General features: G+C 43.7%; 1 protein-coding gene and 1 long non-coding RNA gene across 34 annotated transcripts in view; one reads left to right on the top strand and one right to left on the bottom strand.

Moving 5' to 3' along the window:
• The window catches only part of LOC130520119 (uncharacterized), a 31,821-nt gene extending 4,466 nt beyond the window's left edge, over nt 1–27,355 (top strand). For 7 of the 33 annotated variants that reach the window (XM_057023681.1, XM_057023684.1, XM_057023689.1 and 4 more), the window contains 14 exons: nt 495–634; nt 712–739; nt 1,593–1,784; nt 1,906–2,108; nt 2,186–2,228; nt 3,024–3,163; nt 3,241–3,268; nt 4,102–4,380; nt 4,790–4,998; nt 5,074–5,101; nt 26,243–26,434; nt 26,556–26,758; nt 26,836–26,863; nt 26,942–27,355. In XM_057023681.1, the coding sequence (XP_056879661.1) occupies nt 495–634; nt 712–739; nt 1,593–1,784; nt 1,906–2,108; nt 2,186–2,228; nt 3,024–3,163; nt 3,241–3,268; nt 4,102–4,380; nt 4,790–4,998; nt 5,074–5,101; nt 26,243–26,434; nt 26,556–26,758; nt 26,836–26,863; nt 26,942–27,159 (1,931 nt within the window). In that variant the 3' untranslated portion in view covers nt 27,160–27,355. Of the gene's footprint in view, nt 1–494; nt 635–711; nt 740–1,592; nt 1,785–1,905; nt 2,109–2,185; nt 2,229–3,023; nt 3,164–3,240; nt 3,269–4,101; nt 4,381–4,789; nt 4,999–5,073; nt 5,102–5,283; nt 5,314–5,721; nt 7,417–24,016; nt 24,045–24,121; nt 24,510–26,242; nt 26,435–26,555; nt 26,759–26,835; nt 26,864–26,941 lie in introns of those variants that run through there. The other 26 variants (XM_057023686.1, XM_057023687.1, XM_057023691.1 and 23 more) reach the window with 24 other exon arrangements.
• Nucleotides 8,321–23,623, bottom strand: LOC130520125 (uncharacterized). The gene is made up of 3 exons (XR_008948660.1): nt 22,737–23,623; nt 9,141–9,259; nt 8,321–8,505 (listed from the first exon to the last, which is right to left on the bottom strand). It is a non-coding gene; the product is annotated as an uncharacterized LOC130520125 (long non-coding RNA).
• Nucleotides 27,356–27,389: the final 34 nt, after the last annotated feature.

Here is a 27,389-nt window from a genome sequence, read left to right as displayed (position 1 = left end):
GTATCTGTGATTTGAATACTTCATGAGAAGAGAACATGTTTTCATGTCACCTATATTTAACTTCTATCTTTGATTCTAATGAGCGTTACACTAACTTTTAAACACTGATTAACTATATAATGATTCCAGGCATGAACAAAATAATCGGGTCAAAGGCCAAAGGTAACGGTTTAACATAAGAGTGGAGGAAATGTGATTTTTTCTGCTACATGGACAAATGTCAGGTGGTTTATAGAGACTTTTGAACAATTTGGTATTTTACTGATTGTGATGTTTGTTTACCAATTTCAAATATAATTGCATTGCTTGTTTAAAGTTATTTATATTTACATTTGACTTTTAATTCAAAACTACATTTACACTGTTTCACGTCAGTCTAAACTAAGTGTTTCCCACTGGTTCATGTCTGCATGATTTCCATCATCAGGTGAAAGTTCAAAGCTGCTCAGGTTGATTTTCCAATAACACACTTCTTCTTCTCTTCTTTCTCTCAGTATCTGGAACAAAGTTCTTTGTCTGCGTGGCTTCTGAAACACGAAACAAGCTCATGGGATGGGTTTCCAAAATGGTATGCAAATGTGTAACTGTTGCCTGGAATCAGATCCAGAAAACTTTCAACATTCCTATTCCTGAAGTAAACACCAAATGTTTATGAAGGTTGTGCAGGAAGTTGTCTCAGTCCATTAATAACGCTCATTTTTGTCATTTCAGCCATCCTGGTGGAAGAGACCGTTTAACTGTGAGTATTATTTACACCTGGATCCTCATATCTGAAAGACCTCTGTCACCCTACTGGGTCATGGCACCTCACCCTCACCCTCACCCTCACCCTAACCCTCACCCTCACCCTACCCCCCCCCCTAACCCTAACCCTAACCCTACCCCCCCTCACCCTCACCTAACCTAACCCCTAACCCTAACTCTCCTTCAGACTGCATTTCAGTTCCTTCTGTACTCTGCTGAGCTCAGCAAGGTCTCCAGTCATGAAGACCCTCTTCTTCTCGTTCAAAAGGGCCTTCAGGGCCTTCACTTGTCACCCATGCTTTGTTGTTTGGGTAACAGTGCACCTAAATGTCATGAATTGAATCATTTTGACTTGAAAATGTATCTGTGATTTGAATACTTCATGAGAAGAGAACATGTTTTCATGTCACCTATATTTAACTTCTATCTTTGATTCTAATGAGCGTTACACTAACTTTTAAACACTGATTAACTATATAATGATTCCAGGCATGAACAAAATAATCGGGTCAAAGGCCAAAGGTAACGGTTTAACATAAGAGTGGAGGAAATGTGATTTTTCTGCTACATGGACAAATGTCAGGTGGTTTATAGAGACTTTTGAACATTTGGTATTTTACTGATTGTGATGTTTGTTTACGAATTTTAAATATAATTGCATTGCTTGTTTAAAGTTATTTATATTTACATTTGACTTTTAATTCAAAACTACATTTACACTATTTCACCTCAGTCTAAACTAAGTGTTTCCCACTGGTTCATGTCTGCATGATTTCCATCATCAGGTGAAAGTTCAAAGCTGCTCAGGTTGATTTTCCAATAACACACTTCTTCCTTTCTCTCTTCAGTATCTGGAACAAAGTTCTTTGTCTACGTGGCTTCTGAAACAAAAAACGCTCACATGGAATGGGTTTCCAAAATGAAACGTGTTGGACACACTGAAGTGAACATTCAGGAAGATGCAGATTTTTATTTGGTTTTCTGTCCAGTCAAATCCCGAATCAAAACAGACATTGACGAGGCCCTGGAGGGACTCCCAGGTAGCAACTTAAGTGTGAATGTGATGGAACTAAATGTAACATGAATATTCAAAGTTGTTAAAGCAGAAGTGAAAGTCAAACTTACCTTCCTGAGTCACCCTGGTCTTTTCTATGTCTCCAGATAATAAAGCAATAATTCTGGTGGTGATGCATCACACCTTTGATCCTGATCTGGTGATTGTAGAGAGCAGATTACAGGAGCTCCCTAGAAACGTCCACCTCACTGTCGACTCCCTGTTCTATAGAGGCAGGCTCCTCAGGTGTAACCGCAACGATATTGCCTGGAATCAGATCCAAAAAAGTCTCAACATTCTTATTCCTGAAGTAAACACAAAATGTTGATGAAGGTTGTGCAGGAAGTTGTCTCAGTCCATTAATAACGCTCATTTTTGTCATTTCAGCCATCCTGGTGGAAGAGACTGTTTAACTCTGTACTGTTGTACTGTGAGTATTATTTACACCTGGATCCTCATACCTGAAAGACCTCTGTCACCCTACTGGGTCATGGCACCTCACCCTCACCCTCACCCTAACCCCTAACCCTAACCCTAACCCTAACCCTAACCCTAACTCTCCTTCAGACTGCATTTCAGTTCTGTACTCTGCTGAGCTCAGCAAGGTCTCCAGTCATGAAGACCCTCTTCTTCTCGTTCAAAAGGGCCTTCAGGGCCTTCACTTGTCACCCATGCTTTGTTGTTTGGGTAACAGTGCACCTAAATGTCATGAATTGAATCATTTTGACTTGAAAATGTATCTGTGATTTGAATACTTCATGAGAAGAGAACATGTTTTCATGTCACCTATATTTAACTTCTATCTTTGATTCTAATGAGCGTTACACTAACTTTTAAACACTGATTAACTATATAATGATTCCAGGCATGAACAAAATAATCGGGTCAAAGGCCAAAGGTAACGGTTTAACATAAGAGTGGAGGAAATGTGATTTTTCTGCTACATGGACAAATGTCAGGTGGTTTATAGAGACTTTTGAACAATTTGGTATTTTACTGATTGTGATGTTTGTTTACCAATTTCAAATATAATTGCATTGCTTGTTTAAAGTTATTTATATTTACATTTGACTTTTAATTCAAAACTACATTTACACTGTTTCACGTCAGTCTAAACTAAGTGTTTCCCACTGGTTCATGTCTGCATGATTTCCATCATCAGGTGAAAGTTCAAAGCTGCTCAGGTTGATTTTCCAATAACACACTTCTTCCTTTCTCTCTTCAGCATCTGGAACAAAGTTCTTTGTCTGCGTGGCTTCTGAAACACGAAACAAGCTCATGGGATGGGTTTCCAAAATGGTATGCAAATGTGTAACTGTTGCCTGGAATCAGATCCAGAAAACTTTCAACATTCCTATTCCTGAAGTAAACACCAAATGTTTATGAAGGTTGTGCAGGAAGTTGTCTCAGTCCATTAATAACGCTCATTTTTGTCATTTCAGCCATCCTGGTGGAAGAGACCGTTTAACTGTGAGTATTATTTACACCTGGATCCTCATACCTGAAAGACCTCTGTCACCCTACTGGGTCATGGCACCTCACCCTCACCCTCACCCTCACCCTCACCCTACCCCCCTAACCCTAACCCTAACCCTACCCCCCCTCACCCTAACCCTAACCCTAACCCTTACTCTCCTTCAGACTGCATTTCAGTTCCTTCTGTACTCTGCTGAGCTCAGCAAGGTCTCCAGTCATGAAGACCCTCTTCTTCTCGTTCAAAAGGGCCTTCAGGGCCTTCACTTGTCACCCATGCTTTGTTGTTTGGGTAACAGTGCACCTAAATGTCATGAATTGAATCATTTTGACTTGAAAATGTATCTGTGATTTGAATACTTCATGAGAAGAGAACATGTTTTCATGTCACCTATATTTAACTTCTATCTTTGATTCTAATGAGCGTTACACTAACTTTTAAACACTGATTAACTATATAATGATTCCAGGCATGAACAAAATAATCGGGTCAAAGGCCAAAGGTAACGGTTTAACATAAGAGTGGAGGAAATGTGATTTTTCTGCTACATGGACAAATGTCAGGTGGTTTATAGAGACTTTTGAACAATTTGGTATTTTACTGATTGTGATGTTTGTTTACGAATTTTAAATATAATTGCATTGCTTGTTTAAAGTTATTTATATTTACATTTGACTTTTAATTCAAAACTACATTTACACTATTTCACGTCAGTCTAAACTAAGTGTTTCCCACTGGTTCATGTCTGCATGATTTCCATCATCAGGTGAAAGTTCAAAGCTGCTCAGGTTGATTTTCCAATAACACACTTCTTCCTTTCTCTCTTCAGTATCTGGAACAAAGTTCTTTGTCTACGTGGCTTCTGAAACAAAAAACGCTCACATGGAATGGGTTTCCAAAATGAAACGTGTTGGACACACTGAAGTGAACATTCAGGAAGATGCAGATTTTTATTTGGTTTTCTGTCCAGTCAAATCCCGAATCAAAACAGACATTGACGAGGCCCTGGAGGGACTCCCAGGTAGCAACCAAGTTGGTCCACGTCCAAAAGTGGGAGGGCAAAGAGACCACGTTCGTCAGAGAGATCAAGGACGGCAAGATGGTCATGGTACGTTTCTGTCTAAAGTGAACTATGACATAAATAACATCTAAAAGTATAGCATCATGGAACGTAGGCCCAACTACTTTGTTTTTTAGTGTTGTTCAATATGAGGGATTACACTGTAAAACAAGAACACTTACTAAGCTATAATTTAATGGTCTACTTTATATTTTTTTTCTGTGTGATTTCTGGGCAGCAGCAAAATCAACACACATGTAGAAATACACATTCCCACATGTCCAGTCAAATCCCGAATCAAAACAGACATTGACGAGGCCCTGGAGGGACTCCCAGGTAGCAACTTAAGTGTGAATGTGATGGAACTAAATGTAACATGAAGATTCAAAGTTGTTAAAGCAGAAGTGAAAGTCAAACTTACCTTCCTGAGTCACCCTGGTCTTTTCTATGTCTCCAGATAATAAAGCATTAATTCTGGTGGTGATGCATCACACCTTTGATCCTGATCTGGTGATTGTAGAGAGCAGATTACAGGAGCTCCCTAGAAACGTCCGCCTCACTGTCGACTCCCTGTTCTATCAAGGCAGGCTCCTCTGGTGTAACCGCAACGATATTGCCTGGGATCAGATCCAGAAAAGTCTCAACATTCCTATTCCTGAAGTACCGGTAAACACAAAATGTTGATGAAGGTTGTGCAGGAAGTTGTCTCAGTCCATTAATAACGCTATTTTTTCATTTCAGCCATCCTGGTGGATGAGACTGTTTAACTGTGAGTATTATTTACACCTAGATTCTCATACCTGAACGTCCCTCTGAAGGCGTCACCATGCTAATTTTCTTTGAACCATATGGGACTGATGGCAGGCATCGCTGTTGCTGTTGTGTTGGTGATTCTTGTCACTGTCATTGTTATTGTAATTGTCTTGATCTGGAATTGCCTCGTCGTTCCAGGGGGCTCCATTTGGAATCCCTGGAGCAGCAGTAAGTATGAATTTAATCCTAAACGGGTGTTACAGTGACATTTCCTCCAAATACATTTTTATTAGCAGGCTAAATTTTTTTACAGATAGCCTTATTAATTAAGTTGGTTTCAAAATCTTTTTGTTTACTCTACAGAAGAATGTTTTTTTTTGTAAATTCTGGATGATTTTTCTGTATTTCATGGTTTTATTGTTTTTTGAGGTTGCCGTAGTCCTCCATTTTGCTGTTGCAGAAATGTATGTCCATGATTTATGACTGTTTTAAGGCTCATTTAGTTGTTATGAGCTTTTATCCAAATCTGTCCTCCTTTGCACAAATGTGAAGTAAAAGGGAACAAATCTTCAGACTTTTGAAATTAATATAAAACTCGGTGACGTTCATGGTTCTGCTGATTTTTCTGTGTTTTAGGTGTGTGGTATCGCCATGTGTGGTCCTTCTGGTGGAAATGTTGGAACTGTTGTCTGTATTTTTTCTCCGGGTCAAGACGGTTGGTTAATTGGGTTTGTGTCAGTTTGGGACTCAGAGGGGCCAGACCTCGTTGATGTGGGTACACCAGGCAGGAGACATCAACAGAAGAACACAGATGTTTGGCTAGAGTTCGTATCTCCTTGATCATTTAAGCACCGTTAATGTGTTGCCTAATGTGTTGCCTTCACAATGTGTAACAACAATAGATTGATTCATATTTGTTCTTTGTAAATCAGTCACAGGATTCATTTCTTCAGGTTTCAATCTATTGTGTAGCTTGAAAAATATGTTTGAGATAAAATATGTTTTTCTGAACCTCTTTAATGTCAATGCTTAGAACGGACACACAGGAGACTCAGATGACTTGTGTTGAAATGAAGTGGTGAAGTGACACCAACACAGCAACAGTTCACGCAGCACCAGCACCCACCCTGATGAGACATTTGTACTGAGAGGTATATCAGGCACGAGGAAGTGAAGGTCACCGGCCAGCCAGTGACCTTCACTATCCTGTAAAGAAGGTGCTAACCTTGAATACAACAGAATGATCTGTCACTGAGAGCTCAGAAGCTACTTCAGGACAGTGAGTGAGAGTAAATACAATCTATAGCAGAGGTGTCAAACTCAAATAGCCAGTGGGCCAAAATTCAAAACTGGGACAAAGTCACGGGCCAACATTGATATTTATTGAAAAAAATCTTCCTCCAGCTATACGTTGGAACCTTTTGATATGGACCCAAACTAGTTTTGCTCAACAACTGAACATGGAACAAGCAAATCTTAACACAATACAATATATAATTTATTATTGCACACATGCAAAATTGAAATTCAAATTAAAAAAACACATCACTGGCATTCATTTCTTCTCTTTATTTGCAGCCTTCTGAAATAAATTTCAACAGTAATATTTTGCCATTGTAAGTTAATGTAATGTAAATGTAAGGCCTTTTCATCTCTTCTACGTTCTGGCACCTTTGGGTCATTTCCAGGTGCTTGTGTTTGTCTTGGTGTTGCGTTTTATATTGTCATCTGTTGTTGTTCTCCTTGTACTGCACATTGGCTCCACATACAAGAAGACAGGTCCGTCTTTTACATATCTAAACAGATATTCTGCCTCCTACCTGTTCAGAAAGGTCCTATTTTCTTCCTTTCCTTTAATCATTTTTCAGAGGGGTAGTGCCAGAATTAGCATTAGCATATAAGGTCGCTATGACTACTTTCTCTTTCTTGGTGGTTGGCAAGCCACATATTGGTTTATTACCACCACCAACTGATGTAGAGTGTGGATTTTCACACCAAAACACCAGCAGAGCTGGTATTTGTAGTATTAGCACAGGCGCTTTAAGTGATAATACCGGCGGGCCAGCTCTAATAGTCAATTGGTATGGCTTCGCGGGCAAAATATAATTACATTGCGGGCCAAATTTGGCCCACGGGCCAGAGTTTGACACATGTAGTCTATAGGATAATTTAGGATTGAAGAAGTCATTTTTCCGACACAAGAATATTGAAAAATTCCTCATCAGATCAAATTAAATCAGAAGGAATCAAGTTGGAATAAAGGTCTTAATGTAGATTTATACAACTATTTATTTTCCTTTTGTAACATTAAAATCTTTTAGTTTTAACCTACTTTGTTATACAGTTTTGTCGTTATGTTTGGCCAATTAGGAGCAAAAGTGCATCTAATGTTGTGTTATTTTTAAATAACACTAAAGTGAAGAAAACCACAGAAGTCAGTTTAAACTATATGGACATTAACATGAACATAAAATCAAAGCACTGGTCTGTTTGAAAATGCACGACAGACAGACAGACAGACAGACAGAGAGACAGACAGACAGACAGACAGACAGACAGATAGATAGATAGATAGATAGATAGATAGATAGATAGATAGATAGATAGATAGATAGATAGATAGATAGATAGATAGATAGATAGATAGATAAAATCACGACAGTTTAAGGTTTTATTCTAATGTTAAATTAAAAAAAAGTCAGGTCCAAACTATAGAGACACACAACTCTCGTTCTGGTTATATTGTGGCGGAGATTTGGGGGCGGGGCCTCTGTCACCCGGGAGGATTATGGGTAGGGGGCGTGGTTTTGATGCTCTTGGAGTTTATATTTCTCCATTTATCTGCTACTCAAAATTATTGTATTATTACTATTGTTGTCGATGTGATGTCAGACACTTTTGTATTATTTTATTGTATTATTACTATTGTTGTCGACGTGATGTCAGACACTTTTGTATTATTTTATTGTATTATTGTGGCAGAAGGAGGAACGACTCAGACAGAGCAGGTGGTTTAGACGTCTTTATTCTGCATCCAGCAGACAATACTAAAATGGCGCGTGGAACATCTCCAGGGAAGCTTCTTCTCTCCACATCACCTGAGAGGGAACATTGGCTCTCTCAAGTAAATTAATTGATGGTGAAAGACTTTGATCTGGACCAACATAGAGGGAACAGCTTCTAAAATGTTCTGTGTAGTTTGGGACCCCGTGACACACAAACACAACTGTTCAAATTTTGTCATTGCTGCAGTTGCAAGTTTAATTCCAGACTTTTGATTTGTGTCTGACACATTTTCTCCACTGAATGATGTTTTTAAATGTTGCTGTTGTTGGCTTTCTCTGTTTACTCAAGTTTGTCTCTTCTCTTCTCTTCTGAAGCCACCACCACCACTCCAGCAACAACCTCTGCAGATGGTACCTGTAAGAGAACATCCGTAACACAACATTAGCTTTTTTAATTTTCTGGTTCCTGCTGTGTTGGTAGTTTGTGTCTGTGTTGCAACCATTCTCCCTGGCAGTAAATCTTAAAAGCTTTTTTTTATTTCCCTTTAAAACGGCGCCGCATTAATAAGGAAGCTGCGTTTGTGGCATGAGCAGCAGATGAGGAGCTACATGCTCAATAAAACCCAAACAGCTGCTATTGTTCTTGACTGGTCCCAGCACCTGAGACCATGATGCTGCTACACTGGTGGATGGATGGATGGATGGATGGATGGATGGATGGATGGATGGATGGATGGATGGATGGATGAATGGATGGGTGGGTGGATGGATGGATGGATGGATGGACGGATGGACGAATGGATGGATGGATGGATGGATGGATGGGTGGGTGGATGGGTGGATGGATGGGTGGATGGATTGATAGATGGATGGACGGGTGGATGGATGGATGGACGGGTGGATGGATGGATGGACGGATGGGCGGGTGGATGGATGGATGGACGGGTGGATGGATGGATGGACGGGTGGATGGATGGATGGATGGGTGAATGGATGGATGGATGGACCAGTGATCATCCTACATCTCCATGGTATCTGGCTGAGCGTTACCTTGACGATGGTCAGGCTCACTGAGCAGTTCAGGAGAGGATGGATCAGTAACCTCGGCTCCACTCAACCCCTGTAGGGTGGACGTCCCGCTTGGAACGTCCCGCTTGGACGTCCTGCAGCTGTTTGGATAAATAAACTTTGCAGCGATCTGAGAACTGTTCTCTGACCATCAAGAACCTCAGAGGTGAAGATTCAGGTCTTTATACCTGTCGCCAGTTTAACAGCTCAGGATCACAAACAGGTCCAGATGCTGTAATTCATCTGTCTGTGGTCCCCAGTGAGTATTCCCATCACATAGTTTCATCTTCACCTTTCAACCACAACAATCATTGCAGTGAGGAAGATTGTGTTGCTGCTGTTGTTGCTCTGTTTGTTCATGTCTCTGTTCTCATGTTTGTTGTGTTGTGTTCTGATCTGTTCTGGTCTATTCCATTCACTTCTGTTGTGTTGTGTTCATTCACTTCTGTTGTGTTGTGTTCCATTCACTTCTGTTGTGTTGTGTTCTTTTCCATTCACTTCTGTTGTGTTGTGTTCTTTTCTGTTCTGTTCTATTCCATTCACTTCTGTTGTGTTGTGTTCTTTTCCATTCACTTCTGTTGTGTTGTGTTCTTTTCCATTCACTTCTGTTGTGTTGTGTTTTGTTCCATTCACTTCTGTTGTGTTGTGTTCTATTCCATTCACTTCTGTTGTGTTGTGTTCTTTTCCATTCACTTCTGTTGTGTTGTGTTCTCTTCTCTTCTCTGAGTGAGACGTGTGAGAGCGGAGGAGCGAGCGAGCGAGTGGAAAACCGTGCGAAAGAGCTTTTTTTTTCCTATTCTTTCTTGTGTGCGAGTGAATGCTCGATAATATAGTTTAATTTATTGTGGTGTTTGCAAGTTTATATTAGTTTATCGAGTGTTTGTGTGAGTGTGTGGGGCGGCCGTCATGGCGGCCAACGCCGGTTTAACCGGCTTGAGTCGGAAGCACGGAGTCAAGGTGGGAGCGGGCTCCGAGCTTGGTGTGGAGGTGGTGGCGCTGGCTGTGGGCCAGAAAATTGGCCACAGCTCAATCAAATCCGCCGCCCGCATGAGTAGGGCGGTGGTGTTGTTCCTGGCCAAGGTGGGGCAGGTGAACATGTTAGTGGAGACAGGGATCACGGTGGGCGGACAGTTCGTCCAGGTAACTCCGCTAACACAGCCGGCGCCACGGATTACCCTGTCTAATGTGCCGCCGTTCATCAGTGACGAGTTCCTGGTACGGGAGCTGTCTCGGCATGGGAAAGTGGTCTCTCCCATCCCAAAAATGTTGTCGGGCTGTAAGTCACCGCTGCTGAGACACGTAGTGTCTCACCGCAGGCAGGTGCATATGATCCTCAACAATAGGGCGGAGGAATTTAATTATCGATTCATCATCGTTCGGGTAGATGATTTTGATTATACCCTTTTTGCAACTTCCTCCGCCCTCAAGTGCTTTAATTGTAATGAGGAGGGTCATCTCGCCAGTGCTTGTCCGAGCCGCGTGGCCTCGGACGCGCAGGCGGCGGAGCCCGCCGCTCCCGCGCCCGTGGCGCCTCCAGCCCCGCGGCCCGTTCCGGCGGCGAGGCGTCGGTGGCTCAGCGCGGAGGGAAGCTCTGCTGCCCCGGACGGAGCGACAGCAGAGTCGCAGATGGAGGAGAAGCGGGACGAGTGTGTGCGTGAGAGTGAGATGAGTGGAGAGAGCCAGATTGTGGAGATGGTGGTAGAATTGAATGGTGAGTGGTGAATCAGGGGGGAAGGTGGATTTAACTGGGGAGGTGTGTGATCTGAGTGGTGTGATGAGTGAGGTGGTGTGTGATTCAAATAAACTGGGGGAAAATGGTGAGGTGATGGGTGAAACAGTTAAACTGGGTGAGGCAGGAGAGACTGGAAACCTGATCCAAACAGGTGAGCAGGGCAGAGTGAGTCAGGTGATAAGTGAACTTCGGGTGCCAGGGACAGCGGCTGGCAAGCAGGGTGGAGGAGAAGGGGGCATAGTGGAGCAAGGTGAGGGAGCGGTGAGCGTGGTGAGGAAGCAGTGAGCGCAGGTGAGGGCACGAGTGGCGCGTCCGAGTGGTGGCTTGTTCCCGCAAAGAGGCGGAACAAGCGGAAAAGCGCCATGAAGGACAAGGGGGGCAAGACCGGAAGGCTGGAGGAGACAGCAACAGACACAGACACCAGCGACTGCGAGTCGATGTTGGACGGCAGCGAACTGTCCGCCACAATGCCAGAGGGGCAGGAAATTGACCTGTACCCCCCAGGCTTGTTTAAAAAGTTCCTTACCCAGACCAAGGGCATGAAAGGCCTTGATCTGGGAACATATTTCCCTGACAGGCTCTGTTTTATCCGGTCAGCAAGCTTTTTAATTAGAAATAAGGCAACGTCAGGCCTCACCGACCCTGAAATTTACAGGCTAAGGAAACACATGGGCAAAGCAAGAAAACAGCAAAATTGAAAAATATCTTACCATGGTTTCTTGTACTTATTTTTTACTGTCTTTGATTTTAATCTTTTCCCTTGGCATGAACATATTCAAAATGGGAACGTTGAATGTCAACGGAGCCAGGGACGCAAGAAAACGGGCACTAGTGTTCGACACAGCAAAAAGAAAACGCATTGATGTCCTGTTCCTCCAGGAGACCCACAGCGACTGCGGCATAGAAGCGGACTGGGAGAAGGAGTGGGAAGGACAGGTGCTGCTGAGCCACAACACCACCCTCAGTGGTGGAGTGGGCCTCCTTTTTTCAAGGGGCTTCACTCTATCATCCCTGGAGGTGGAGCATGTGGTGAGGGGACGGTGTCTGATGGTGAAAGCGCGCCTCCAAAACCACTCCTTGGTTTTTATTAATATTTATGCTCCCACCAACGGTACAGAGAGGAAGAGCTTTTTTAGAAAAAGTCGGCACTGTTTTAAATGGTTGTGGGGATGACTTTTTATTCCTGGGTGGGGATTTTAATTGCACTGAGTCTGTTCTAGACCGCAACCATGCAGAGCCTCATCCAGCCTCGCAACATTGTCTGAGACAGCTGACCTATTCTCATGGCCTGGTGGATGTGTGGAGAAGGATGCACGCAGACAACAGGCAATACACTTGGTCCCGCTTGAGTGGGGGTAGGATCTCCTCGGCCAGACTTGACCGATTTTATTGTTTTAAACATCATTTTAGTGGTTTTAGGAGCTGTAGCATCGCGCCAGTCGGCTTTACAGACCACTCGTTGGTTTTAGGCGAAGTCGCCGTGAAGAACATCTTGCCCAAGAGTGCATACTGGCATTTTAATTCCAGCTTAGCTCAATCAATCAATCAATCAATCAATCTTTATTTATATAGCATCTTATACAATCAAAATTGTTTCAAGGCGCTTTCCAGAATCCCAGGGCCTAACCCCAGACAAGCAACAGTGGCAAGGAAAAACTCCCCTTTAACAGGAAGAAACCTTGAGCAGGACCAGGCTCATGTAGGGGGACCCTCCTGCTGATGGCCGGCTGGGTAAAGAGAGAGGAGAAGGGGGAGGACAGGTAGAGGATAGGATAGGTAGGAGAGGAGAGGGGTAGAGGAGAGGAGAAGTAGAGTGGAGGGGAGGTAGAGGAGAGGAGAGGAGAAGGAGGGGAAAGAAGAGGAGAGGAGAGGAAAGGAGAAGGAGGGGGAGAGGAGAGGAGAGGAGGGGAGAGGAGAGGAGAGGAGAGGCACAGAGCACAGAAACACACACAAAAAATATGATGCACAATCACTTCAGCGGGGCCGGAGGTCATTATGCAGCTCCGAGGGCGGCGATACCTGTAAATAAATAGGGGGGGGGGGAGAGAAGCAGAAAAACTACACAAGAATCAGCATAACTAGTCTGCTTGATGAGGAGAGGAAAGGAGAGAAAACCATGACCCAGTGGAGTGACAGAGGCCTGTCAGGTGATCATGTTTCTGGACCCCGGCAGCCTTGGCCTATAACAGCATAACTAAGATGTGACCTAACGATTAGACGACCCCCTAGGTATGATAATTTGTCTGTCTATGATAGTAACTGGAACTACTGAATTAGTAACAATAAGCTTTTTCAAAGAGGTAGGTTTTGAGTCTGATCTTAAAAGTAGCGATGGAGTCAGCCTCCCGTACCTGGACAGGGCGATGGTTCCATAGCAGGGGGGCCTGGTAGCTAAATGCTCGGCCCCCCATTCTACTCCTGGAAACTCTGGGAACCACAAGTAGACCAGCATTCTGAGAGCGGAGTGGTCTATTGGGCTGGTAAGGTATCACTAGCTCCTCCAGGTAGGATGGAGCTAGGCCTCTGAGGACCTTGTAGGTCAAAAGAAGGGTTTTAAAAATTATTCTAAATTTAACGGGCAGCCAATGAAGCGACGCCAGTACAGGAGTAATGTGATCTCTTTTGTCAATACCTGTCAGAACTCTGGCTGCAGCATTTTGGATCAACTGGAGGCTTCTTAAGTTGAGTAAGAGTTGTTTGGACACCCTGATAATAAAGAATTACAATAGTCCAGCCTGGAAGTAACAAATGCATGGACTAACTTTTCAGCATCATGCCGCGTCAGCAGTTTCCTGATCTTTGTGATGTTCCTCAAGTGAAAAAAGGCACTTCTAGAGACTAATTTAATGTGTGAGTTGAAGGAGAGATTTTGATCAAAAGTTACTCCTAGATTCCTCACAGAGAGACTAGATGTTAATGAGATACCATCTAGAGTGATCATGTGATCTAATCTATCCCTGAGAGGTTCAGGACCAAACACCATGACCTCAGTTTTTCCTGGGTTAAGGAGGAGGAAATTTGAAGACATCCAGGACTTTATGTCTTTAAGACAGGTCTGGAGCTTCACTAACTTCTCTGTCTCCTCGGGTTTCATGGATAAATAGAGCTGAGTGTCATCAGCATAACAATGAAAATTTATCCCATGCTGCCGAATAATGTTCCCTAAGGGAAGCATGTACAATGTGAAGAGGATTGGTCCGAGTACAGAACCTTGAGGAACTCCATGGCTAACCCTACTGTATGAGGAGGGAACACCATGGACATGGGCAAACTGGTATCTATCAGATAAGTATGATCTAAACCAATCTAGTGCTGTCCCTTTAATCCCAATCACATGTTCCAGTCTCTGTAACAGGATGCTGTGATCAACTGTATCAAAAGCAGCACTGAGGTCCAGCAGAACCAGCATAGAGACCAGTCCATGATCGGAAGCTATGAGAAGATCATTAGTGACTTTAAGAAGTGCTGTTTCTGTGCTGTGGTGAGCTCTAAAGCCTGACTGAAACATCTCAAACAGGCTGTTCCTCTGCAGGTGCTCCAGTAACTGAGTCACCACCACCTTCTCTAGAACTTTAGAGATAAAAGGAAGGTTGGATATTGGCCTATAATTTGCTAAGACATCGGGATCCAGTGATGGTTTTCCAGTGACGGCTTAATCACTGCCACCTTGTAGGACCGGGGTACATAACCTGACACTAAAGAACCATTGATCTGGTCCAGGATAGAACTGCCTATCAATGGTAAAACATCCTTCAACAGGTGTGTTGGGATGGGATCACGTGGTGGTCTTGGATTTCTGAATTAGCGATGACGCCTCAGAAAAATATATAGGGCTGAAGGAGCTTAAGGGCTCGTTGGAGACCCTGTATGTTCCCACAGTCGGCACATCTGGTGATGGTCCAGTTGTTGGGATGGCCTGGTTAGCTTTCTCTCTGATAGCTAGAACTTTATCAGTGAAGAAGCTCATGAAGTCTTCACCACTAAGGGAAGAAGGGATACGTGGATCTAAAACACTGTGACTCTTGGTTAATTTGGCCACAGTGCTGAAAAGAAACCTGGGGTTGTTCTTATTTTCCTCAATCAAAGAAGAAAAATAAGCTGTTCTAGCCTTGCGAAGGGCCTTTTTGTAAACTAATAGACAGTCTTTCCAGGCTACATGGTAGCTGTCTATTTTACAAGGATGCCACTTCCTTTCCAGTCTTCGCACTTTCTGCTTGAGGGTCCTGATATGTGAATTATACCAGGGGGCACACCTCTGATTTACAATTTTCTTTTTCAGGGGGGCAACAGAATCAAGCGTGATTCTCAGTGAGGTTGCTGCACCTTCAGCAATAGAGTCAACCTCAGCAGGGCTAAGATTATAATGATTGATCCCTGGGGAAACACACGGTGGTCCTGGGATCAGCACAGGGATCACTTCCTTAAACTTAGCTACAGCATTATCTGAAAGACATCTGCTATAGTAAGACTGAACTCTGAGCATAGAAGAATCCTTAATCGTAAATGTAAAAGTGATCAAAGAATGGTCTGACAGGACTGGGTTCTGAGGGAACACTGACACATGTTCTACCTCAACACCATAAGTCAAAACTAGATCTAGGGTGTGGTTAAAGCTGTGGGTTGGTTGGTTTATCTGCTGGAGGAAACCAACTGACTCAAGTAATGAAATGAAGCCATTTCTAAAGCTGTCATTTATAACGTCCATATGGATATTAAAGTCTCCAATGATAATGACTTTTTCCGTTCTAAGGACCAAGTCAGATAAGAAATGAGAGAACTCAGACAGGAACTGTGAATGTGGCCCAGCAGGGGGCCGATATACAACTACAAACAGAAGTGGCTTTTCTGTCTTCCAGCTCAGATGAGTGATGCCAAGAGTCAGGCTTTCAAATGAACTGGAGCCATATTTTGGTCTAGGATTAATTAATAACTTGGAGTGATAGATTGCTGCCACTCCCCCTCCTCCAGTAACATGAGGAATATGATAATTAAGATGGGTAGGAGTAGATTCATTTAAGCTCACATACTCCTCCTCCTGAAGCCAGGTCTCAGTAAGACAAAATAAATCAATGTGATGATCCGCTATCAGGTCGTGCACTAACAGGGATTTACACAAAAGAGATCTAATATTTAACAGTCCACACTTAATTGTGATATTAGTTTCTCCAACTTGTGCTTCGGTATTAATTTTAATAAGATTTTGGTGACCGCTCCCCCACTCTGTGCTTGGTGAACTTTTAACCGTGGAACAGAGACTACCTCTATAGTGTTAAATATGTTATTGTTGGTGGGTGAGGGTTCTAAGGAAGCAGCAAAGAGGTGTGTAAGACTACAACTCTGCATCCTGGTCTGGACCCTGGATTGTCAGGTCACTTTGGGTCTAATAAAATTAGCCAGATTACTAGAAATGAGAGAAGCACCATCTCGCGTGGGATGGACACCGTCTCTCCTAATCAGACCAGGTTTTCCCCAAAAGGTGCTCCAATTGTCTATAAAGGCCACCTGGTTATCGGGGCACCACCGTGACAGCCAGCGACGAAGCGATGACATGCGGCTAAACATCTCATCGCTGGCCAGATTGGGGAGGGGACCAGAGAATGCTACGGAGTCCGACATCGTTTTTGCGTAGTTACACACCGACTTCAAGTTAATTTTAGTGACCTCCGACTGACGAAGCCGGGTGTCGTTGGCTCCGACGTGAATAATAACTTTACCAAATTTACGATTACGTCTCGCCAGCAGCCATAAATTTGCTTCTATGTCGCCCGCTCTGGCCCCTGGAATGCACCTAACTATGGTCGCTGGAGTCGGCTTCACGTGGCGCAAAACAGAGTCGCCAATTACCAGGGTCGGTTTCTCAGCGGGTGTGTCGCCAAGTGGGGAAAAGCGATTAGCCATGGGAAGCGGTTGGTGGTGCACCGTGGGCCTTTGTTTTGGGCTACGCTTCCTACGAACTGTCACCCAGCCGCCCTGGCTAGCCGGCTGCTCGGCTGCTGCCGGGGGACCGCTAGCTGTAGCTACACTAGGCGGCTCCGCAGCAGCTAGCTTACCCTAGCTACTTGACGCAACTCCAGCTAACTCCAAACTGCGGAACCGCGTCTCAAGCTCGCTAAGTCTCGCCTCCATAGCCATAAATAAACTACACTTTCTGCACCTATTCCCTTCACTAAGGGAGGCAGAGGAGTGACTAAACATTTCACACGCTGAACAGACAAAGACACCGGGTGAAACAGACGGTGAGGCCATGCTAACGCTAGTGATCGGCGAAGCCCTGTATTTGTTTAATATGGGTTGTTTCTCACTGTTATCGGGTGACTAGAATGTCTCAAGTGTTCAAAATTTTAAGTAAAGTGAATACAACACACCAAGTGTTCAATATTAAGTGAATACAACACACCAAGTGTTCAATATTAAGTGAATACGGCACCCCGTGCACAATGCAACCAACGAACGATAGAGGAGACAGGAAGTGACGCAATAGCTCAAGACAACAGTTTTAGAGATGTTTTACGGCACTTCTGGTTGGGGTTTCGAGAGAAAAAATCAGATTTTACGTGCCTAAGACAGTGGTGGGACCATGGAAAAGTAGAGTTACAGCTCCTGTGCCAGCAGTATACTCTCAATGCCACGCAGGGCACACGCAGGTCGATCAAAGACCTGGAGATGGAGATAGTGGAGCTAGAGGCGATTGGCAGCTCCACAGGAGATCGAGGGTGTATTGAAACCCTCCAATCCAAAAAAATGGCCTTGGCCAGCCTGCTGGACAGTCAGGTACAGGGTGCACTGGTCAGGTCCTGGATTCAAGACATCACTGAGATGGATGCTCCCTCTAGTTTCTTCTTTGGGCTGGAGAAAAAGCGTGGACAGAACCTAATAATCCATTCACTGTTGTCGAGCACAGGGCAGGAACTCGTGGAGCCGGGCCAGATAAGGCAGCGGGCGGTGGAGTTCTTTTCCTCCCTGTATGAGAGTGAGTACCGCAGGGATAACAACCTGTTCCATGAGTTCTGCGGGGACCTTCCTCGGGTCTCTGAGGAGGCAAACTCGCAGCTGGACAGGCCGTTGAAACTCGATGAGCTCCACGCCGCCCTGCTCAGCATGAAGGGAAGGAAGTCTTCAGGTGTCGATGGGCTCGCAGTAGAGTTCTTTAAAGCCTACTGGGACATTGTGGCCCACGACATGCTGGAGGTCTTTAATGAAAGCCTGGCCTCGGGTTCCCTGCCATTGTCCTGCAGGACAGCGGTGGTCATCCTCCTGCCAAAAAAGGGCAACCTGCAGGAGATCAGGAACTGGCGCCCTGTGTCTCTACTGTGTGTGGATTATAGGATTCTGTCCAAGACCTTGGCCTCCAGGCTCAGGGAAGCTATGGAGCAGGTCATCCACCGGGACCAGACTTACTGTGTGCCCGGCAGGTCCATAGTAGATAATGTCCACCAAATTCGAGATGTTTTTTAAATCTTTAAATTGGACGCTGATACTGGTCTCATTTCGCTAGACCAGGAAAAGGCTTTTGACCGGGTTGAACACCAGTTCCTCTGGACGGTGATGGAGAGGTTCGGGTTCAGCCCTGGCTTTATGATCCGCGTCCTGTACTGTGACATTGCGAGTATGCTGAAGTTTAATGGCAGTTGAAGAGAATTATTTTATCTTGTTAGCATCTTTTATCTTATTAGCATGTGTTATACTATATGTTTTGTTTTATGTTACAGTTAGTTTAGAAGTTAGGAATACTATATACTCTTTAGTAGGAATACACATAAGCAAGTCAGTTGACCCTTCCTTGACCTGAAGACTGGTCAGACAGTTGGAGCCAGGCAGACAGGAAATGGTAGATCCCCATCGTAAAACATGACAACGTAGTTTACTGGTGTTGATAAGTTCCTTGGCAGGAATATGACTTCGGACCTGGCTATCTGGAGAAGATAATGGAGAAGAAGGACCACACCAACACCAAAGGAGGCTGGAAGAAGAAGATGGGGTCATCCAAGAAGAAGGACTGGATTGGACTCAATTAGCATCAATAATTTACATATGTCTTTCTATAAAAGACTGGGTCAAGGGATAGTTAGGTCGTCAGACTTCATGCCCTGACAATTGACTTTGTTGTTGCTAGGGTTATGAACTGGCCCAGAGCTCTGTAATATTTGTATCTTGAATTGATTCTGTTTGCTAAATACATCTGTTTGCTAAATACATGTGTTTGCTAAATACATCTGTTTGCTAAATACATCTGTTTGCTAAATACATTTTGAAATTGACATTTGTTTACTGGAAGTCTTCATTTAAAGAACACGCGGATTGGCAGTGACACACGAGAGGTACTGCAATCCAACACAGTCTGTGTGCTCCCTTCAGGGTGCGTAGAGGCGTCAGGCAGGGCTGCGCCCTCTCCGGAATGCTCTCCGCTCTCTCCCTCAAACCCCTTCTCTCTAGGATCCGTGCAAGCGTGGATGGCCTGGTTTTACCGTCCTTTCATAAAAAAGATAGTTATATCTGCCTACGCAGACGATATAATAGTAATGGTGCGTAGCCAGAGGGACGTAGATGTTTTAACTAATTTAACGGTTTTATTCAACCGCCTGTCCGCGGCCAGGGTCAACTGGCACAAGAGTGAAGCCCTGGCCGTTGGCAGGTGGGAAATGGTCTGCCGGTCCTTCCCCAGGATCTTGCCTGGCGAAGGGACGGCTTAAAATACCTAGATGTTTTTATTGGAGATGGAGAATTTGAAAGAAGAAATTGGCTAGATGTGCTGGAGAAGGGAAAATTCAAAAATGGAAATGGCTCCTCCCCTCCCCTCTTACAGAGGCAGGACTCTTGTCCTGAATACCTGATGGCCCCTGTGCTTTGGCACCGGCTAAATTGCGCAGAGCCCCCCTCAGGGTTGCCAGAACAGCTTCAGGCAAGAGTCCTGTCTTTCTTCTGGGACGGCATGCATTGGGTCCAGCAGGGGGTGTTGTACCTGCCTAGAGAGGAGGGAGGACAGGGCCTCATCCACCTGGCCAGCAGGACCGCCACTTTTAGAATCCAGTTTATACAAAGGTTTTTAACAGGGCCGGCGGACCTAATGTGGAGAGATGTGGACAGATGTGTCTTCAGACAGGTGAGTAACTTGGGGCTGGATGATGCTCTGTTTTTAACTGACTTAAAATTTGTTAAATTAAATGGGCTACCAGACTTTTATAAAAGTGTTATTAAGGCATGGACCCTTTTTAAAGTTGAAAAAAGAACTGGCTCTGACTCTCTGTACTGGCTGCTAAACCCATAGTAAACGGAGCCAGGCTGGACGTCTCGGCCGAAGCTGCGCTGAGGCTGAAGGCAGCACTACACCGGACCCGGACCTTGTTGCTGCAGCACGTGGTAGCTGCGGCAGGGCCGGACCTAACGGGTGTGGAGGCAGTGGGTTCCCTGTTGGGCATCCGCTCTGCCCAGGCAGCCGAGGGGGCGCTTCAGCTGTGGAGGAACGGGCTCAGTGAGAGAGAGAGACGGCTCCTGGTAGACTACGGCCAGGGGACGGAACCGGACTGCGAGGACCCCTTTCCAGAGATCAGGCTCGCCGCCCATCTCGGGAATCTGGACGGTCCTCTCCTAAGACCATCGAAGACCTTCTCCTTGCAGGCAGTCGAGAAGAAGACCCTGTACTACGAGTGTGTGAGGGTATTAAACAGGAGAGGACTGTCAAACAGGAGCACCAGCGTGTGGGCTGATCGACTGGGAGGGGATGGTGCCCGCCCCTGCTGGAGGGTGCTCTACAAGCCGCCCCTGAAGAAGAGGACCGGGGACCTCCAGTGGAGGATCCTACATGGGGCTGTTGCCCTGAACGCTCTCCTCTCAAAGATGAACAATGCTGTGTCGGACCGGTGCCCGTTTTGTCCTGGGCGGGAAACTGTCTTCCACACGTACAGTGAGTGTGAGAGACTCACTGTGCTTTTTAATGTGATGAAAGGTGTTTTTAATGGTTTTAATGAAACTTTTTCAACTAGATCATTTATTTTCGGTGCGGGGTACAGAAAGGCTGCTCGGAACAAGTGGCAGCTCTTAAATTTTATTTGTGGTGAGGCCAAGATGGCGATTTACATATCACGAAAAAATAAAATGGCCAAATCTGGAGACTGGGAGGCCGCCTCTGTGTGGCGCTGTAATGTACGGTCCAGGCTGAGGTGGGAGTTTGATTTCTACAAAATGATAAATGACCTCGACAAATTTCAGGAAATATGTTGCCACGAGAATGTTTTATGCACTGTCATTGACAACCGTTTGTTTTTTGCACAACTCCTTGTGGGATAAATTATACTTGCTGCTCCTTTAATGCTTATCTATTGATTTTTTTTATTGTTATTCTGTGTGTCTCTAGACAGGGCTTTCTGCGTCCCTGTGTGAGTTGTAAATAAAATGTTTTTGGAAAAATAAAATCTCTTCTCTTCTCTTCTCTTCTCTTCTCTTCTGAAGCCACCATCACTACTATGGCATCAATATTTCCAGGAAACACCTCAGCAACACCAACAACCCACCATATTTCTCAGAGCAAAGGTAACGACTCAACAATAACTTGTGTTTTAGTTTCTGGTTTGAGTTGATTTTATTTTCAGTCATCTGCATCCTGGAACATCTCCAGGGAAGCTTCTTCTCTCCACATCACCTGAGAGGGAGCATTGGCTCTCTCAACTAAATTAATTGATGGTGAAAGACTTTGATCTGGACCAACAGAGAGGGAACAGCTTCTAAAATGTTCTGTGTCGTTTGGGACCCCATGACACACAAACACAACTGTTCAAAGTCATGTTTTGTCATTGCTGCAGTTGCAAGTTTAATTCCAGACTTTTGATTTGTGTCTGACACATTTTCTCCACTGAATGATGTTTTTAAATGTTGCTGTTGTTGGCTTTCTCTGTTTACTCAAGTTTGTCTCTTCTCTTCTCTTCTGAAGCCACCACCACCACTCCAGCAACAACCTCTGCAGATGGTAACTGTAAGAGAACATCCGTAACACAACATTAGCTTTTTTAATTTTCTGGTTCCTGCTGTGTTGGTAGTTTGTGTCTGTGTTGCAACCATTCTCCCTGGCAGTAAATCTTAAAAGCTTTTTTTTATTTCCCTTTAAAACGGCGCGCCGATAAAGAGATGGAGCTGCGTTTGTGGCATGAGCAGCAGATGAGGAGCTACGTGCTCAATAAAACCCAAACAGCTGCTATTGTTCTTGACTGGTCCCAGGACCTGAGACCATGATGCTGCTACACTGGTGGGTGGGTGGATGGATGGATGGATGGATGGATGGATGGATGGATGGATGGATGGATGGATGGATGGATGGATGCACGGACAGACGGACGGACGACCGACAGACAGACAGACAGACAGACAGACAGACAGACAGACAGACAGACAGACAGACAGACAGACAGACAGACAGACAGACAGTGATCATCCTACATCTCCACGGTATCTGACTGAGCGTTACCTTGACGATGGTCAGGCTCACTGAGCAGTTCAGGAGAGGATGGATCAGTAACCTCGGCTCCACTCAACCCCTGTAGGGTGGACGTCCCGCTTGGAACGTCCCGCTTGGAACGTCCTGCTTGGAACGTCCTGCTTGGACGTCCTGCAGCTGTTTGGATAAATAAACTTTGCAGCACTCTAAGATTCATTGTTACGACAAAGACATGATCAACCATAACACAAACTATTCTTAGAACTAAATTGTCAGTGAAATTTTTCTGATCCAAGCTGATTTTAAAAGGTTTGTTGTGGATAATTACTACAGGAACAACCAGAGGAACAAGCTAAAATAAAGAGGTGAAACACGACAGGAAAAACAACATGTTGGTTTGTGGTGATTTCACTTGAATCACCTGAATTCGATGAGATGATCGACTGTTATGGGCTGTCCCATTTCTCCCAGTTAAACCAATGCAGTCGTCTAAAGTCCTGTCCTGATGATGAAGAGGTCTTCCTCATATAATGATTATAGGCAGGTTACAGCCTAAAGAGGGGAGTCATGCACATTTATAATGGAAAATCCTTTAATAACCTTAAAGTCCATTTGTCCTGTTTCTACATAGTAACCAGTTTGGGGGATAAGATCCAGATTCATTAATTATTATGTTGTATGAATGAGAACCAAATATCTCCATTAACTTCCAGATCCGTGGTGGCTGAACCTCTTTGCAGCAGCCGCTTTAGTTGTCCTCACCATCGGTTGCCTCACAGTTTTCATATATAAAAGGAGAAAAGGCACTGGTAAGTTTCATGATGTTAATGAAATGTCAGTGTAAAATGATGTGCAAGTCCACAATAATCATTGTTCTATTTTTATTGTGTCAGGTGGTGAAACACGCAGGAACGACAACGAGGTGGGATTTTACCCTGTAAAGGCAACATTCTGATGTTTTCTAATGTGCCTTGGCGTCATTATGTTTCCCCGGTTTTATCTAAAGTGTTCCACTAAGAACCCAACCAGCACCAAGAGCATAAACCTCATCTCTGTCCTCTCTTTAATGCTGTTGTTCCACTGTCGCCTGGGTTGATTTGGTTCGGGCACTTGAGTCCAGAAGAGTTGAGGAAGATACTTTTTTTCCTCCATAGCACAATAACACATTAAAAAGGTTCGGACAGACTTTTTGTATGCACAGAAACATTTTGAAAAATATTTTAAGAGCAGCCAAACTCTGAACCACAAAAGATCTCTTGGGGGAGCTTTTTTGACCCAAATACGTTCTCAAAGAAAGAGAAGTTGAAAAAAACGTCTGTCAAAGTGTAGAAGATGAGAGATAAAGTGTGACCCTTTAGGAGGAAGTGCGAACATTGAAACTTCTTAATGCAGAACTGAGTCGCACATTTTCGTCTCTTTAGGTCAAAAATGAGGAGAACATTTGTTACGCCTCCATCAGCTACAAGAGCACCAACGGTGGAGCCCAGGTACAACGATAACGGGTCCTTGTTTGCCTTCACAGAAGCTTTCACAGATGCTAAAATATGTTCAGCCTTGGTTTTGGTACATAACTGAATACATTTATAAAAGATTTAGGTCTCAACATTCCTATTCCTGAAGTAAACACAAAATGTTTATGAAGGTTGTGCAGGAAGTTGTCTCAGTCCATTAATCCATTAACGCTCATTTTTGTCATTTCAGCCATCCTGGAGGATGAGACCGTTTAACTGTGAGTATTATTTACACCTGGATTCTCATACCTGAAAGACCTCTGAAGGCGTCACCATGCTGCTTTTCTTTATCCAGATCTGGTGAACCATAAGGGACTGATGACAGGCATCGCTGTTGTTATTTTGTTGGTGATCCTTGTCATTGTTCTTGTCAATTCCACAGCTGGTAAAGGTCAGACGGCCGGTGGTGTCGGGAATCATTCAAACCTCTTTCAAGGACAAAAGGACACAGTAGAGACACCAGACCTCAAGAAGCTGTAGTAATTCAGATCTCTGTGACAGGACGGATATTTAGGATGTGTCCTGGTGCACGTTTAATCACCGGCATTTGAACTGTGTGATGTTTTTGAATCTCAAATACTGGATACTAGAATTAGGAATTGTTACATTTCACAAATTTACACGTCATTTCCTGGTTGTGAGGAAGTACCAATATTCACATAATAAAGAACTTCTTGATTTGATTCATCGTGTCTTCGGTCTTCTTCTTCAGTCATTATAACGTAACGATAACATTAATCATTTGCCAACAATCCCCAAGACTCATGAAGTGCATCAAACAACTCTAATTTCACTATTTTTCCACTTCATTTTAGGGTTGCCATTCAACAGAGGATTAAATTTGTGATTTTAGTTACTATTATAGCTGTATTTTTTGTTGTTGTGATTACTTCATTAGTACTTGTTTAATAGTTAGCTAAACAGGTCACAGCTTCCCTTAAATGTGTGTAGATTAAAGGGAAAATGCTGCACACAAACCTTCATTAAAACTGGAGCCACAACTGTCAAAGGTTGACTTTAATCAACTGTTTGATGGATTTTGCTATAAAACGTTAAACACAAATAAATCGTCCTGACTATGTCATGATTGTGTGAACTGTGTGAACATTTGTTTCCTGTGTTCAAACCAGCAGCTCTATTTTCATTATTCTATTGGATTTAGATTAATTACAAAAGGATATCTGGCTCCCTCCTCTGGCAGTAGCAGGAATTACAGCTCTTCTCATAAAATACAAAATTAAGATTGTTTTTCTCCCCTGGCGGTAATGGCATGGCCATCTAAACATCGCCTGTCTTCCAGTAGATGTAATTGTTTAATTTTATCCTTTTTTAAACGCGTTTCAACGCGTCACCTCTGATTCGCTGGCCGCTCCTCTTCTTCTGTGGTGCCGAACACGCCTCCAGCCGTTAAAACGAAAGTGAAAGGGTCCTCTGCAGAGATCAAACGTGGATTCGTGTTGCGTGAGTAGAGAAGGTCATTCGTGGACAAAGTAAGCGTTAAATTAATTTACTTCGATCCGAAAGAAATCAGATTATTAAGATTGATTTGATAATTCTTATGTGTGAATAAGACATGACTGAGGGCAGGAGACCCTGCCGGACCTCACTTTGGTCGTCTTGGGCGAGGTCACTTGCAGAAAACTTACTTTCTGTTTTTGAATCGTGGTTTCAGGGATCCTGCCCTCTGATCATTGCTCCTATTTTCTTTGCCAGTCTAAGCTTTTTCAGTAGCAATCTCACTGGTGAATTATGTACAGGTAGTTTTGGGAGCTCAAAATTCTTGGTTTTGTTCCTTTTCTGAGCTGATTGCGTCTTTTCTTTCCCCAACAGAGACATGGAGAATCTTGTGAGAGAAACCCTTTCAGCTCATAAGGTTTTAAACGATGTGCATTAAATGTCATGAATTGAATCATTCTGACTTGAAAATGTATCTGTGATTTGAATACTTCATGAGAAGAGAACATGTTTTCATGTCACCTATATTTAACTTCTATCTTTGATTCTAATGAGCGTTACACTAACTTTTAAACACTGATTAACTATATAATGATTCCAGGCATGAACAAAATAATCGGGTCAAAGGCCAAAGGTAACGGTTTAACATAAGAGTGGAGGAAATGTGATTTTTCTGCTACATGGACAAATGTCAGGTGGTTTATAGAGACTTTTGAGTAATTTGGTATTTTACTGATTGTGATGTTTGTTTACGAATTTCAAATATAATTGCATTGCTTGTTTAAAGTTATTTATATTTACATTTGACTTTTAATTCAAAACTACATTTACACTGTTTCACCTCAGTCTAAACTAAGTGTTTCCCACTGGTTCATGTCTGCATGATTTCCATCATCAGGTGAAAGTTCAAAGCTGCTCAGGTTGATTTTCCAATAACACACTTCTTCCTTTCTCTCTTCAGTATCTGGAACAAAGTTCTTTGTCTACGTGGCTTCAGAAACAAAAAACGCTCACATGGAATGGGTTTCCAAAATGAAACGTGTTGGACACACTGAAGTGAACATTCAGGAAGATGCAGATTATTATTTGGTTTTCTGTCCAGTCAAATCCCGAATCAAAACAGACATTGACGAGGCCCTGGAGGGACTCCCAGGTAGCAACTTAAGTGTGAATGTGATGGAACTAAATGTAACATGAAGATTCAAAGTTGTTAAAGCAGAAGTGAAAGTCAAACTTACCTTCCTGAGTCACCCTGGTCTTTTCTATGTCTCCAGATAATAAAGCAGTAATTCTGGTGGTGATGCATCACACCTTTGATCCTGATCTGGTGATTGTAGAGAGCAGATTACAGGAGCTCCCTAGAAACGTCCGCCTCACTGTCGACTCCCTGTTCCATCAAGGCAGGCTCCTCAGGTGTAACCGCAACGATATTGCCTGGGATCAGATCCAAAAAACTTTCAACATTCCTATTCCTGAAGTAAGCACAAAATGTTGATGAAGGTTGTGCAGGAAGTTGTCTCAGTCCATTAATAACGCTCATTTTTGTCATTTCAGCCATCCTGGAGGATGAGACCGTTTAACTGTGAGTATTATTTACACCTAGATTCTCATACCTGAACGTCCCTCTGAAGGCTTCACCATGCTGCTTTTCTTTATTCAGATCTGGTGAAACACAAGGAACTGTTGTTAGGCATCGCTATTGGTATTGTGTTGGACCGACTGATGAGAAGCATCAATGTTGGTTGTTTTTTGAGATCAATGTCAATTCTACGGCTGGTAAAGGTCAGATGGCCGGTGGTGTCTGGAAACGTCCAAACCTTATTCAAGGACAAAAGGACACAGGAGAGACACCAGACCTCAAGAAGCTGTAGTAATTAAGATCTCTGTGACAGGACGGATATTTAGGATGTGTCCTGGTGCACGTTTAATCACCGGCATTTGAACTGTGTGATGTTTTTGAATCTACATTATTCGATTCTAGAATTAGGAATTGTTACATTTCACAAATTTACACGTCAATTCCTGGTTGTGAGGAAGTACCGGTATTCACATAATAAAGAACTTCTTGATTTGATTCATCGTGTCTTCGGTCTTCTTCTTCAGTCATT

Source organism: Takifugu flavidus, unplaced genomic scaffold (assembly GCF_003711565.1).
Source record: "Takifugu flavidus isolate HTHZ2018 unplaced genomic scaffold, ASM371156v2 ctg288, whole genome shotgun sequence".
In the NCBI taxonomy this organism is placed as follows: domain Eukaryota; kingdom Metazoa; phylum Chordata; class Actinopteri; order Tetraodontiformes; family Tetraodontidae; genus Takifugu; species Takifugu flavidus.
This window is presented reverse-complemented; position numbering and strand designations above follow the sequence as displayed.